This window comes from Drosophila innubila, chromosome X (genome assembly GCF_004354385.1).
Source record: "Drosophila innubila isolate TH190305 chromosome X, UK_Dinn_1.0, whole genome shotgun sequence".
In the NCBI taxonomy this organism is placed as follows: Eukaryota; Metazoa; Arthropoda; class Insecta; order Diptera; family Drosophilidae; genus Drosophila; species Drosophila innubila.
The window spans coordinates 33,810,575-33,826,048 of NC_047626.1; the positions used below are offsets into that span (position 1 = coordinate 33,810,575).

The 15,474-nt window shown below is 33.2% G+C and overlaps 1 protein-coding gene across 5 annotated transcripts in view; it reads right to left on the reverse strand.

The window, feature by feature from the left end:
- Positions 1 to 1,480: 1,480 nt before the first annotated feature.
- Positions 1,481 to 15,474, reverse strand: part of LOC117784083 — a 40,210-nt gene continuing 26,216 nt past the window's right edge. The window contains exons 3-7 of one of the 5 annotated variants that reach the window (XM_034621703.1): positions 10,549 to 10,656; positions 4,141 to 4,478; positions 2,231 to 2,351; positions 1,960 to 2,169; positions 1,481 to 1,801 (exon numbers count right to left, since the gene is read on the reverse strand). In XM_034621703.1, the coding sequence (XP_034477594.1) occupies positions 1,736 to 1,801; positions 1,960 to 2,169; positions 2,231 to 2,351; positions 4,141 to 4,478; positions 10,549 to 10,656 (843 nt within the window). In that variant the 3' untranslated portion in view covers positions 1,481 to 1,735. Of the gene's footprint in view, positions 1,802 to 1,959; positions 2,170 to 2,230; positions 2,367 to 4,140; positions 4,479 to 7,290; positions 7,352 to 7,470; positions 7,765 to 8,299; positions 8,839 to 9,257; positions 9,561 to 9,845; positions 10,358 to 10,548; positions 10,657 to 15,474 lie in introns of those variants that run through there. The other 4 variants (XM_034621696.1, XM_034621719.1, XM_034621710.1 and 1 more) reach the window with 4 other exon arrangements.

Here is a 15,474-nt window from a genome sequence, read left to right on the forward strand (position 1 = left end):
CGGACATGGCTTAATCGACTCGGCTCTTGATCCTGATCAAGAATATATATACTTTGGGAAATCTGGGCTCAGGGTATAAAAAGTAGTTGAAGTATACAACTCTTGTCTATTATTTTCTCCAGCTAACCCACTAACACCGTCTGCAGACGGTCCTTAAAATTTTTTTTTTACCTGCCACTTTCAGGTGAAATATTTTTTTAAGCACAACTTTTTAGTATTTTAGTCCAAAATCATACTGGAACCAAAATTCCCAAATCAAAATTCTGCGTATTCCGATTGCAGTGGTTAGTTTCCAAAATACTTCTGTAAAATCCAAAAATTCTTCTTGACTTACGACCAAAGCAACTTTGTCTTGGTAAACAGGTACCTTACATTAGATTTAGAAAATCTCATTCATAATCTGCGATCACAAAATTATAGTTTTCACGCCGAGCATTTTTTTTGCTGATCTAGGTCTCCTCCGTTATATTTTTGACATTTAGGCACACACAAAAGGGAAGTGTCGGTGTTTGGTGATCAGACTGCTCTTCCTGAATCTGAATTCCATTTTGTTGTAGCACGTCGGGATTTTTTCCGATCCTCAAATAACCTGCCTTTCAAATTAATCCGCCACATTTTTTGACTTCGTTTGTTTGCATAGCGCCCCTCTGCATTACTTAAAGCCAGCGACTGAGCTAACTACCAGTGTTGCACCACGGGGCTAGAACTGGGTGGTACCTCCACAACAGGGAAGCTGTAAAATCCGACAATCCATTGTAAAATGGTTATATGTAGTTGTAATTGTATATAAACCGTTTCTCAACAATAAATTTTATTTATATACATGAAAAATTCACTTAAACTGCTAAGTATAATTCATTAAAACATATTTCGCTTAGAAGTAAACTAAAAAACTCCGGTTGAAACCAGTTGATTTAATAAAGAACTTTTTCGCATAAACAACTGCGCATATGAAAACCTTGTTGTCAAAATTTTTGTGTTGTCAAATCTTAATTGATTAACTTTAATTACGTTTAATTTATTTCATGAGACATGAGAAATGGAGGCTTTATACTATGTATATTTATATGAGTTACTAATGTTGATCGCAGGTAAATGGTTGAGGACAAATTTTCTTTTTATAGATAATTGTGAATTCGAGTTCTCCGTCTTGTACATAAATTTATATTTTAAAAAATAATAGTAAGTAAAACACCACAGTCATGATTTTTTAAGTAAAAAAAATTAACGAAGTTAATGAATCGTTTAGGAAAATTGAATGTACATAATCAAGTTCATCCATATTAAGGCAGTAGCAAAATATTTACATAAGTTTGAGAAGGGATAGTGAGAAGCAGTTCAAGAAATTAAGAGACAGCAAGCTAGTTTTTCTTTTGTTTTTTTTCATATACATATTTAAATACATATGTATATAAATTTTGTTTGAAATTTTTTCAATATTTTTTCATATTAAAGCAAAAAAAGAATAAATAAATTTCGATTTGATTTTTTTCGTTATCTTTTGTATTGTAATTCTTGATTACAATGTGATTGCTTGTGTTACTTATTTAAATTTGATTAATTTATAAACAATATTAAATTTGCTAAAAATGTACACTTTTCTTCATTGCCAAATAAAATCGTTCAATGTATATAATGTTTTTATGTGTGTGTGGAAGTAGTTGAAGGTGCGTGATTCTGTACAGTTGGGTTGACTTGACTAAACCGGGCGGTAAGGACGTGGATATAAAAGCAGTTAGATCAGCGCTGTTATCAATTTGGCCTTGAAGTTCACAAACTTTTCACTGGTGGCTGCAACGCGCTGCAATGACAAATAAAGAATATTTAATTATTTTTGATTTTATTCAAATGGAGTTTCAATTTTTTATGATATTTAAAATTTTAAAATTACATTTCGCTAACTGCTCTTGGTTGACGTTCTATAAACAAATAATATTAAATATACAATTTATTTCTTACCAATATTAAGTCTTGTACAAGATTGGCAAGTCCACGATTGGCCAAGACTACGAGACGTGTCACGGGGCCGGGAATACCTTCGGTGTAACCGTCAACTGTGCGTGTGCTATCGCTACCTCCATCCGTATCATCTGTGCTGCTGCTAGAGCCGCCGCCTAAGCTATTGGCTGCTTCATCACCTTGCTGTGTCTGAACACTGCCAGAAAAAAGCTGAGAGACGAGATAGAATAGTTGACACGACGCTAATGCATCAAGTTTCAGGTGTACTTACGCGCACCACATCCAGCAAAAAGTTACCAGATCCGCCGCCCAAACTATTGCCACTTGGCGAGGCACCGGCACCTCCACCGCTTGAACCGCCAGCCAGACCAGCACCTCCGAAGCTCAGGAACCTTTTGAATAGATTGCTTTTGTGGTGTTTGATTGCATTATGGAAAGGGGGAGTGGGGGGAAACGTGAACCAAAGTGTGTAATTAGGTAAGTGTCGGGAAATAATTTTACGTGTTGGATTTGTTAATATTATTCTGAGGACAACTGTTGGCCAACATAGATATTTGTCAGCTAGTATTAGCTATTTTCAGAGTTCGATTGATAGAAAATTTTGAAAATTGCTACTAGCCGAAAATATGGATATTTTAAATATATATTTAACTATTACTTCCTATTAACTTTTTTTCCAAAACTATGTGCAAAACTACATCGAAAAAACTATTGAGCAACTCTGTCCGTGATAATATAAAATAAAAATGAATATTGAACTATGCTTTTGGCGTGGCTGTAAATGATATATTTAACAAAAAAAAAAACCTATACACGAGGTAAAAGTCTAGTGACTAAAGCAATTTTTGGCCCCAAAAGTTCTGATATCCAATTTTGTGACGAACAAAATGCAGTTTAATATAAAAATTTTTAATAAAAATATAAATTAATAAAAAGAAAACGAAAATTGGCATTGTGCACTGTGCGCAAAACTGCTTTGTACATAAAAATTACTTTTTGCGCAGTGCCGAATGCCAATTTTCGTTTTTTTTTTTTTTTTATTAATTTATGTTTTTATTTAAAATTTTTATATTAAACTGCATTTTGTTCGTCACATTTAAATTGCATTTCAATTTCTTTCATTTAATAATCTTTTGAACTACTTGTCAGATTTGGGTGATCGAGATATCAATCGACGTGTATTTTTGATAAAAAAAATTTTAAAAATACAAAATTTTACCATAAGACCCCAATGGCCCCATTAGCTGCAATCATTACAATTTTTTTACAATTTACCATTTTATTCACTATAGACATTAGAAGAACATATTATGGCTGATAAGACTTTGACCGAGTAAAGAAAACCTATATTTTTGATGTAAAGTTTACATTGTAAGCCATTGTTCTACTCGCTCCTTTTGTTATTGAAAATCATCTTTGCTGTAGAAAGGGCAGTCTTCATATATGTATTGCAATGTAAATTGTACATCCTTGGCTAGGATATGTTATCGATTAGATACATTCTGTGGTCGGCAGTTTAGTTTTGTACGTGTTATTTGGTTTGCCGGTGTACATTGATTGAAATTTGTAACCGTAACCGAAACAAAACCCTTTAATATAGCGCCGAGATAGCCGTTTAGAAACCAACTCATGTTGTTATTGTGAGATCATCGTTTTTTAAACTACATAGATATGTATTTTTTATTTTGTCGGGAGCAGAACTAAGCATGTTATTCTCTGCATAATCAATATCTGTTATAAGTCTAGCCTGCACATTTGCATAAGCATATTGCTAACATTATGTAAAATAACACTCTTAATGTTTTTTGTGGCTTGTGCAGCATCATACAATGTGCAGCATCATGCAATTGAGTGATGAGTGACTCAATTGCTGTTATCGAAAATATACGCATGCACACAACGCTGCTCAATTGAAGCCACGCTTGGTTTTTATTTTCGATATTTAATTCGCAAAAAGGGCTTACAAAATAGTAAATCCTCGAAAAAATTTTGAATGTTGATATCATTAAATGGATTTTCTGTTTTAAAATGAAAGAATTATTGCTTACTTATTTCACATATTATTCGAACGAAACCGATATAAAAATATTTTTCATAAGCAGTAACTGAAGATTAAAATAATATTATAGTTTTGTTTCGGTTTGATTTCATGACTGATAGTGTACAGGAAATTTCACTTACCTTTTATTGCGATCATCCAGATCAGCAGTATCCTCGGTAGAGTCAAGTGTCAACTCATCAATTGCTGGCGACTTCGATTCCGATAATTGCAAGTCGTTCGTGACTAATGTTTTCACATTAGTAGATTCGGTGTCAGAATTAACCGTGTGTAGCTCATTTTTAAAACTTAGCTGTATGGGCTCATTGGTCTTGAGAGGAATTGGCGCCTGGGCAACGGGCGATTGGTCAACTGCAGCTGCAGCGGCTTCTGCCTCTTTCACCTGACGTGCTACTCTTATGGTTTCCTCGAGTTGTTTGTTAATAGCCGAAAGATCGATTTTAGTATTAGTTGCGCCGTTCTGTGATGGGAACAGAGTTATCCGCAGGGTCGACCACACGTTTGTTGAAAGGGTGTTTTTTTTTTATATTTGTGTTGTAGCAATTTAGAATTTTGTAGTTGATTATGTGCATGTTGTATGTTGGATATGTATGTTCGGATGTGAATTATGGTTTGTATTGTGTTTTTGTTTCGATTTCATAGCGTAGAATTTTGGATAGTGTGGGGAGGTGTATTGGTAATTAATGTACCCGTGACATGTTATTTATGTTTGTAAGTGTCGTGGTGGGTTAATGGTGTGTTGAATGGACAAATTTACCGGACGTCAATCATTGGATATGTTAGTATTTAAATAGAGTGATATTAGACAGGAAATTATTTTATTTTTATGTATGAATGATTTCATTGTTGGTGGCATTGTAGGTTATGATTTTGCCAGTTTTGTTTTATATAATATGGAAGTACAAATATTGTGGATTAATTGGTTGGTGATGAAATAATGCACGAGCCACAAATGCAAGTAACGTATTTATGTATACATTTTAAGATTTTTTCGATTATTTTAATTATTATTATTTCGATTGTTTTAGATTTAATTACAGTTTGGTGATTTTATTGCGTAACAAATTTTCGATTTTGAAATACGGATATTTATAACATTTTGTAGATTTGTTAAATTTATTTTTATATTATAATTTTTAGTTATTTGCACAAATCGAATCGGTTTAATGGAACATGAAAATAAAGAGAAAAAAGTTTCAAAATAAACAAAAGAGGAAACAAAAGCAGATAGACAAATGAGCAATTAATAAAGGCAATTTATCGCCACGGTAGACACATGAGAGTGAGGACGCATGTGTTGTAGCAAAAACCAAAAATGTTCTGACCATGGATATCAAAAGAGTGGTAGAGAGAACGATTTAGGAGTTACTATCAGCGAGGCTTGAAAGTTTTTTTAATTTAAGGAAAACACTAAAACCAACCATTTTAATTTGAGTTTTGGGTTAAGCCCTTATTTTCTTTTTACGTATGTTTCGTACTATTTTATTTTTTAAATCTTGATTGAATTTCGCTTCGTTTTAATATTTTAACCATTCATATCTATGTAGAGAAGGCTAACCTGTCTAATTTTAAGTTAAGGTAGATTTTCAAACGATTTCAACTAAACTTCATCAGGTTGTAAAATACGAGATACATAATTTGTGAGTTTGGTTGAAATATCTTAAAAAATAAAAAAGTTTTTCATTGTTAAGGTTGACTTTCGACCGATTGATTCTATGGCAGCTATATGCGACAGTGACCCGTTTTTAGCAAAATTTGGTAAGACTATGTAACATAAAAACCTGTGATATTGGTTGATGTATCCCAAGAAATTACAAAATATTTCATTCTATAGGCTGATGGTATAGTAATTTGACTTAAATCAAAAATTGTCAGAAAATGTAAGGCAACAAAAAGTTAATAATCTGCGAGATTAATTTAGGTATCAATGGTCAAAACCTCAAAAACTCCTCAAGAGGAAAAATTTTAAAGGACCACTTATGTAGTTTTTTATCATTTTCATGAGGAGCTTGGGAGATTTTGACCTTTAGTACGAAAAAAGTTTGTGGTTTTTGAGATATCTAAATGAATCTCACGGATTATTAGCTTTTAATTTAATCAATTATAATATGCTATATGAATAATGCTATGTAAATACAGACTCAAACAATATGTCGAATTTTCCTAGAATTTTAATGTAAAAAAAAACATTTAAAAAAATCAAAATTTTCTTAATTTTTAATTTTTCTAAATTAAAAGCTTGTATGAACATGACATGGATATGAAACTATCAAGGCTAAGATGGATAATAAGAGATTTTAGCCGATTCTATGCGAATGCTGTGGTGGTTTTGGTAAGGACACGCTCTATTGCTAGCAGTTTAAAGTTCATATTTGGCGTCTCAAAAATTTTTCCAAGAAATTGGTCCAATTTTTATCACTAAAAGTATATTAGCTTTAACAATTTTTGGCATTCTGACAATAATTTGTAAGCCGTTTTAATGAAACATTTTTATTATTATATGTAAACATATAGCTGTGAAGATAGGAACCACCGCAGTATTCGCATGGAATTCGCTGGCTATATCCACTTGACATTTTTGTATGGGACACTTTATTGCATGACAGTGAAACATCTTTAGAATCCATTGCCTTTAATGTTAAGCATCCATGAAGGCACTTGTGAATGTTGATAATGTCTTGGCTCGTGTTATGAAAACAATAAAAAAAAACTTCTTAGAAACTTCTATAAAATAGTTTTATGAATATCGTAATGAATGGTTTGAGTACCCAGCTTGCGATTATTTCAGCTTAACAAATCTCATATAGATATTTTACAAATGTTTTGCTATATTTAATATTTTTATATTATAAGCAATGTTCAAATGTTATGTTCAAAATAAAGCACTATACTTTTAAATGCATCGGCCATGAATATAGTAAAATAGAATTGAGTAAAAATCTGTTGCATCAAGTTATTAAAAACACGCACTGAAGGGAAAGTATAATTAAGAGAGAGATAAAGTGAAAGTGACAAAGATAGAACAGTAAAGTGATCGAGGAAGAAAGATTAATAGCGAGATTGCTGTAGCTGTAGAAAAACTTGTATGAGGAGACATTACTATCGTCAGAAAATAATGTCTGTGACAGAGACTGTTGATATGTTGTGCATTATTGATGGTATTAGAGTATCAAAAACCACAAAAAAAAATAAAATTTCATATATTACAAAATAAAATTTTATATTTTCTTATATACATTTTCATAGTGCAGGTCTGTAATTGTATTTTTTGATGGGAATTGCCGTTTTTTTTTGTTGTTATTGTTGTTCTTGTAGGATATCCAATTCAGGTTTCTGTTTTGAAAACATGGAACAAAATTTTATAATTATTAAAAAAAATTGATTTCCAATTCGTGTAGGTATATGAAAATGCATAAATACATTGCTTAGTTGTTGTAGCAAATTACACGCACTTTTTATTTGGTAGGAGTGGTAGTCTCGGTGCTCTTTTCATCCGCATCTATCTCGTTGTCATTATCGGGTTCAAAGGTGGGCAGCTCGATGGTAACCCGTGTGCCACTATCTCCACTCGTTTCAGTGCTAGCGGTTTTACTAGTGCCACTGCTCTCGTCATCATCTTCAAAGTCAGCATCAAAGGTTGTGCGGGCTGCATTCGCGGTATTTCCTTGAATCGCGGTGCGTAAGACTGTTGGGCCCAAAGTTCGCAGAAGCTTGGAGATGATGCGATTTGCTTGCTCATCAATTTGCTACAACAATCAGGTTTTGATCAAAGGCCGGATTCGGGTGTGGTTTACAACGAAGTATAGTTGGGTATTTTTCGGTATTGATGTGCGTGTGCATTGGGAACAGTGTAAAGAATGGTTTTTATTGTGTTGTTCTTGTTGTTTTTAGTGTTAAGTATTGTAGCAAAGGTTAGAATTGTGAAAGAATGTTTTCTGATCTCTGATTGAATCGAATGTGGCAATAAATTTAAAAATCAAAATCCGAGTCAAGAAAGTGTTTTACAAACACTGTAGACGTGTATATTTAAAAATTTATTGCATGTTCAAAAGTCGATTCATCGACGTTAAGTCGATGTTTTCACATCACTACACTTTAGTAGTGATGTATAACAAAACAGAAAATTAAGTTTCAGATTGAGTTTTAAACATCGATTTCACGATTCATCGGAGAAAATGAGATAAATTATTCGATTCATCAATGTTCCACAGAAATTTTCAAGTTGCCTCTTTTTTATTAATCAAAATAAACTCTAGTGAATTGTAAAGAGGCAAGTTTTTATGATCATTAATTTATTTCACTCGATTCATCGCCAAGAAAACATCTAATAAAAGTAGTTGACACTGCTTTATAGTTTTCGTTTTTAAGGAATAAGTACATTAAATATTTAAAATTAGTTAAAATATCTTATTATTATTTAGTTGAAATCTAATATCTTTCACCAATAGTTCAGTAGAGTTTTCAAAAACTTTGCTCATTGGCTGTTATTTCGTCTGAACCTAATTTAAATCTTTTCACTACACCAGGTAAGCCCCGCAACCCGCTCAATAAATACAATCAATATCATGAGTTTGGCATTCTTCTAAAAAAAAGTCCTTGCTACAAGAGCCTTATTATATTTGTTGTGTCTGTTCATCTAGTTGTTGTTTGTTGATTTTAAGATTGTTCAAATGTGCTTGGGTTTCATTTTTAATTAATCATAGACCGGCAATAATTTCGTGATGTTGTTTTCAGTTGTAGACACCACTGTTGCTGTTGTTGTTGGCGGTACAAGAATTTTTGTTGTTGTTGTTGGAGTTCTGGATGTTGGTAAATTATTTCTGGTTGTAATAAAATAGTTTGTAGAATTTAATAAACGATTAATATCGGTTATAATTGTAAGCAATTGTGGTTGATCGATGATATTATTGTTGTCTTTGTTGCTGTTGGGATACTGGATGGAGTTGGTGGTGGGTGCTAATTGGGAGGTTGTTGTTACATTTGTTTCTTCATCAGCTGTAACTACTGGCGCTGTATTTGAATTTGCTGTCATTATAATTGTTGGCTCAGTTACCAAAACGCGGGGCAACAATTCGGGCGCCACATCTGCCCCAATTTTTTTACTTTCTGTGGAGACTTTGGTGTCTGTTGTTATGCTGGGGCTAGGACTGGGACTGGTGGTGGTGAAGGTGGTTGTTGTTGTTGATGATGATGTTGATGCTGTTACTATTTCGTTTGTTTCGCTCATACGCTCACTCACTTTGTTCGCCAAGGACGATTCCGGCTCTGGCGCAAATGTAGGCAAATCGATTTTAACCTGTGAGCTGCTATCAGATGTATCTGAAGCTGGAGTTGCTGTTGCTGTTGGTATTGGAGCGCCAACATCATCATTATCGTCAAAACTATCGTCATCGAAATCGGCATCAAAGCTGCTGTCTGCTGACGGTGTGGTGCTTCCACCCCCTGCACCTCCGCGATTTCCCGACAGAACGCTATTAAGCAGACCTGGACCGGCGACGCGAATTACTTGTGCTATAATGCGATTAACAATAGAGTCGATTTCCTAGGAGGAAGACAGAGAGATATACAGAAAAACTGACTGTGCACAGGCTTGTTCCGATCAACTGCCATGAAATTCAAATGATGACGCGTTATTCTTGTTGTTGTTCAAATTTTAGTCGGCGTTGTTGTTGTTTTTGTTGTTGAATTTGTAATAGTGTTGAAGTTGATGACGGCGGTTGCTTTTGTTGTGGTTGATGTTGTTGTTCTGCAACTTGATGATTAGCCAATTGTTTAATGTTTGTTTGATTAGGGTTGAATCAATTTCAGTGCGCTTTGGTATTTTGTATTTATTATTAATTAGCTAGCAAATTAACATGTCTGGAATATGTTTTAGTTTTGCGATAGTCTGTTTAGGTAGGACAAGCTTTCTACTGGTGCTGACATGGCATGCATGGTGGATAATGGTGGTAAAGTGCTTTAATAAGTGCACTAAATACTAAAAAGTACTGAGAATAGCGAAAGACTACTTAGAGATGTGTAGTAACATGCAGCGTATTTTGGGTGGGAATGGGATAGTAAACTATTAAAACGAATGCCAATTTGCTAAAACTACACATTGATTAAATTTCAATTGTCCTTAAGCTTGTAGTCAAAATCCTTGTCGGGATTAAAATTGGTTAACTCCTCGGGTAGGCTCTCATAATCCTTGTCGAGCGGCAGCGCTATATCATTATCATCAGCATCAACAATAGGTTTCCGGGGAGAACTAAGTTCCGGATTAAGAACTGTGCCCAAGATGACAGGCCCAACACGTTGCAATATATTATTGACTAGACGATTAATTTGCATATTGATTTCCTATGAAATGTCCAGGCAATACAACAATTAACAATTACAGAGCCACACAACTTTCCGAATAACTATAAAACTAATTTTTTTTGGGCGTATATACGTATCTATCCATCTAATAGAAAGACTTTTTTGAATCTAACCAAAGTTCAGATACATGAACTGATAGGGGAGTAAAGATTTGTGGGCATCGCACTTACCTTTGTTATATCTGGAAAGAGTTCACGCAGTAGCCCAATCGTTCTTTTGTTGCGATCGGCTATCAGTTGTTCTTGATCCTGTGACCCAAGTGTCAAGACATCGATTTCCTGTAAGAGACGTAAGCAATTACAATTACATAACTTTACTGACAGTTTAATACATCCCACAAAAAAAACCTCTACACGAGGTAAAAGTCTAGTGATATTAAATTTTGTGATAAACAAAATAAAGTTTAATATAAAAATGTTAAATAATAATATAAATTAATAAAAAAACAACACGAAAATTGACATTCTGCACTGTGCGCGAAAAGGGTGCGCTATCACAAACATAATAAATACTTTTTGAGCAGTACCAAATGCCAATTTTCGTGTTTATTTTTTAAAATTTATATTTTTATTTAAAAGTTTTAGATTAAACTGAATTTTGTTCGTCACCAAATTGGATATCAGCAATTTTGGGGCTGGAATATGCTTTCGTCACTAGACTTTTACCTCGTGTAGAGGTTTTTTTTTGTGTGATATCAGCAAATTTTTTCAATTGCTTTTGCTTTCGACATTATAACTAAGTCGTTAATGCAGACAAATATTAAAATAATAAATTCACTTTTTGAATTTTTTTCGTATTTCAAAAAAATTTGTTTCTTTAATAATAAAGAGAAAAAAACACATAAATTAATAATTAATATGCGTTGCAGAAAGGCACAACTAATTTAATTCATTTAAACTAGTTTAGCAAAACTAGCAATATAAAATTTTCTGGCAACACTGTTTGTTTTCGCCTCGCAAAACCTTTTTGCTGCATAGGTGTGCTAATATGAAACTTTATTGCTGCTGTCATCATTGAACTCTAAGTATTATGTTTATAATCACTTAATTGGTAACATCTTGCCGAAATGAACTTTTACAGATATGGGTGATATACCTAAAAACGCGGCATTTTATTGAATATAACATATTAAAATTTGATAAAGACGAGTTGTGTCAATTTTTAAAAAATCGCCAAAATGTAAGCTAAACAAGTGGGAAAGGCTACAGTCGAAAGTACTTTAAAGAAATTACTTGTATTACTTTGAAAACATTAAATCGCCATAACTGCCGTTCTACTTGTCCGATCTTGATGCGACTCAGTGGGATAATAGATAATATAACTGCGTGGGGTATATAGAAATCTGTGTGCTCTATTTCTTATAGTCTCTGAGATCCTTTTGTTAATACAGACCAACAGTCGGTTTTTCGCGATTTGCGGGGGCGGAAGAGGGCGTGTCAAATAAACAAACTTGACCTGCTCCAACGCATTTGGAGTCTATGGGTGAAAGTTTGATATCTTACTAGTATAGTCTCTGAGATCTAGGCGCTCCCACGGACGGACAGACTTGGCTGTTGATGCTGATCAAGAATATATGTACTTTATGGGGTCGGAGATGCCTCCTTCTCCCTGTTACATACATTCCAACGAACACAATATACCCTTTTACTTATTTTTTAAGTAATGGGTATAAAAACCTTGTATCACCTGCAAAATGTTGCCTGAGTACTTTAGAAAAAAAATCTAAAGATAAGCCTAGAGCCATCAAACACACCTTTCCAATGATTCATATAACATATATGTAGCATCTATGGTTTGGAAACTATTGAGGCTTACATTTTAGCGGGATTTAGCGTATTCCCGCTAAATTAGCGGTTTTTTCCAAAAAGTAGAACAAACAATTCTAGATTTTCGAAATGGAATAAATCCCCATCATTACATCTAAGCTTTTTTAGCGCTTTGATACAAACAGACAAACAAACAAACTGACTTTTCATCTCATTTTGAGAAGTCCTCTTAAAATTTCAAATTTAATTATCTGTTGAACTAGTTGTCGGATTTGGGTGATCGAGGTATCAAATTCTACCAAAAGACCCCAACAGCCCTATTAGCTGCAATCTTTAAAATTTTTCCCCTCCCACTTACACCCCCTTATCTCATGAACCAAGTAAGTTAGCAAAAGTTACGCCATTTTGTTAGATTGGACTAAACTTTTCGATCGGGTTATAACTTCATCTGGATGGACAGTCGTAGCAAATTTTCCACCTTTCGCACCCTTCTTCAAATTTTGCAGTAGACACGAAATTTTCGATCGGGAGCACTACAACAAATCCAACAAAAACTACCATTATGTTTGAGTTATGGGTTATTCCACATGTTTATATTATAATTATAATTATAAAATATTTTGTGTTACAACTAAAAATTATTTTAAATATAAAATATAATATAAATAGAATAAACAGAATATGTGACCAAATTTCACTGGTGTTGTCATTGAAGTGTCAAATTTCTTTATCACTGTATTTGAGGTTTACATTGCTCTGCGACGATTTTTTGAGTTTGCTATTTTGACAGTTCGAATGGAAACGATGTCGAGAGCATGATACAATAATAGTATATTTGTATAATAGTCAAAAGCGGTAATTGCTTTTTTGTTATTATTTGTTTTGGGTATTTTTCGAAAGGTGCAGGTGCATGCAAAGCTTAAGTGATTTAAATGCTTTTTTTTTGAATATTTATTTATTCTAATACAAAATACGCGTCGGCTGCCAGAATTTAGACAGACTAAAATTGTAGTTTGTGGCTACTCTTGACCATGATGAAATTATAAATTCATCATGCTCTTGACATGTAGAGTCTACATCGATTCCGAGCGATTACGATTTGCGTCTTATCAATTTGAATTTAATTATACCCTGAGCTCATTGTTTTTTGTTTTTTGAGATATCTTAACCTAACTGATAGAATATGCATTTAACTTAGCTTTGTACATCCTGACCGAAGCTCGTTTAAGTCGGTCCACAATATCATAAATCTGTCATAGGACCGATCGGTAAAAAATCAAGTTTTAGTAGATAGAATGATAGAATGTTGGTTTTGTACATTCTGACCAGATTTGGCTCAAATCGGTTCCATAGGAACAATTGGTCGAAAATTAACTTTTATAAAAGATTAGCTGGGCTCAGGGTATCCTACTGTCGAGCGTGCTCGACTGAAGCCGCACCTCACCGCGAGCGAAGCGAGCAGGGGGCGGAGCCCCCTTGTTTTTCAACTCAATTTTAGCAGTTTTTTTTATAAAATTTCTAAATTTTTTTAAATTATTATCTATGTATGTTATATAGATATAATATATTTAATTCATACTGTTAGGAAATTTTTTTAATCATTTGATTTAAATTATTTTATTTTGGCATTTATACAAATGTTATGTTAAAATTCTATATAAATTTACCACGTAAATTTATGTTTTTGGTAAATTTATCTTTTTACTTCTTTTGATTTAATTAAATTGTGGGTTTCAATTGTGTTACCATATGGATTAAGTGCTCGATAATTTATTTATTTCAAAATTTTGCATTTAATCTCTGTTAAGGTTTTACAAATGCTTAACATACCCAAACATGCATGTGCGCATGTTTATATATATGAATGTTTAGCTAGAAACTACTTTTGTTTTGGCGCGTGCTTACCAGTGGCGCAGGTAGCCATTTCGGGGCCCAGGTCAAAAAAATATTGGGGGCCTTTTTTTCAATCTCTTAAATTACTTACAATATCAATAAAATAATGTACTTCTGAATTCTTTAAAGATCTCCTCGTAGCTAATTGTGGTGGCTTTCTCGTGCTCTATGGAGATGGTCATTAAATGATGGAGCCTCTCTTCGCTCATCGTATTCCTTAATTAATTTTTTATTAAAGATAATTTGCTAAACGCACTTTCTCCAGAAGCCACAGATGGAGGCAGAACGAGCAAAAGTCTTAAGGAGAAAAAAATTGTTAAAACGGGTTGTCACGAGCCCTGACCAAAGTTATGAAAAAAATAAATTTTTAGGTGATTTTTTCAAATTCTTTTATTTTTTCCAAGTTCTTAAAAATTTTAATTCATTTTTTTTCTGTAAAAAAAATTTTTTTGTTGCTAATTTTAGCAATTTAGTTTTTTTTCCTCGTAATAGGTACTTCAAATAAACCTTGCTAAACATATCGATGCGTGTAGATGATATTAACAATAAATTATTACAGAAATATTTTTTTTCAATCCATGAAAAAATTAAACGTGAACTCGTGATTTTTGCAGAGGCCTGGGACCGCACGATTTTCAGGCCCGAAGCCCGTGGTGTTTCTGTTTTTAGATTTAGCCATCTTATTCGGTGGCATGAAAATTCTTTTTTTTCGTAAAAGATACATTTGATTACTAATCAAATTAAATATCATATTTGTGAATATATTGAAACTGTGCAATTTATCACTTAAAAACTTTTGATTATTGTTCAACATATTGTTAACTTACAGGTAAACGAAACCTTCTATACAGCTTCTGAGCTCATTTTTAAATTCAAAGGCCCAAATGTATCTTAACCAAAGCTGAAAGCCGGTTCTGAACCAAACCTCGTAGAACCGTTTCGGTTCGGGTTTTTAAGCAGCCTGAACCGGATCATGAACCGAACCCTTGAAATTATTTTCTTTGCAAACCCGAACCTAAGCCGAACTGCGTTCTAAAATAAAAGGTTCGGTTCGAAAAAAAAATAACTACAAAAATTTTATGGTTTTCTAATATTACGCAATTATTTGAGACTTCCGATTAAAATAAGTCATATTTAAATCTTCAAATAAATTTCATTTATCATCAAAATTTGATGTCTTTAAAAAAAAATTTAATTAGTTCAAAATGTAGGGAAAAATGTATTATATAATGTAGTATATAAACCAATTCGCGAACCGAACCAATGTCTTGCCCTATGGTTCGAGCCGCCGAACCGAACCTTTAACAAAATTTTGGAGGCTTTCAGCCTTGATCTTAACAAATGTTATATGATTTTTTTTTTTTCAATATTTAGAAAGTTAGTCTTGGAGGGCTAAAAGCGTTATCTGTTGGATTGCTTGACATATATCAAAGAATC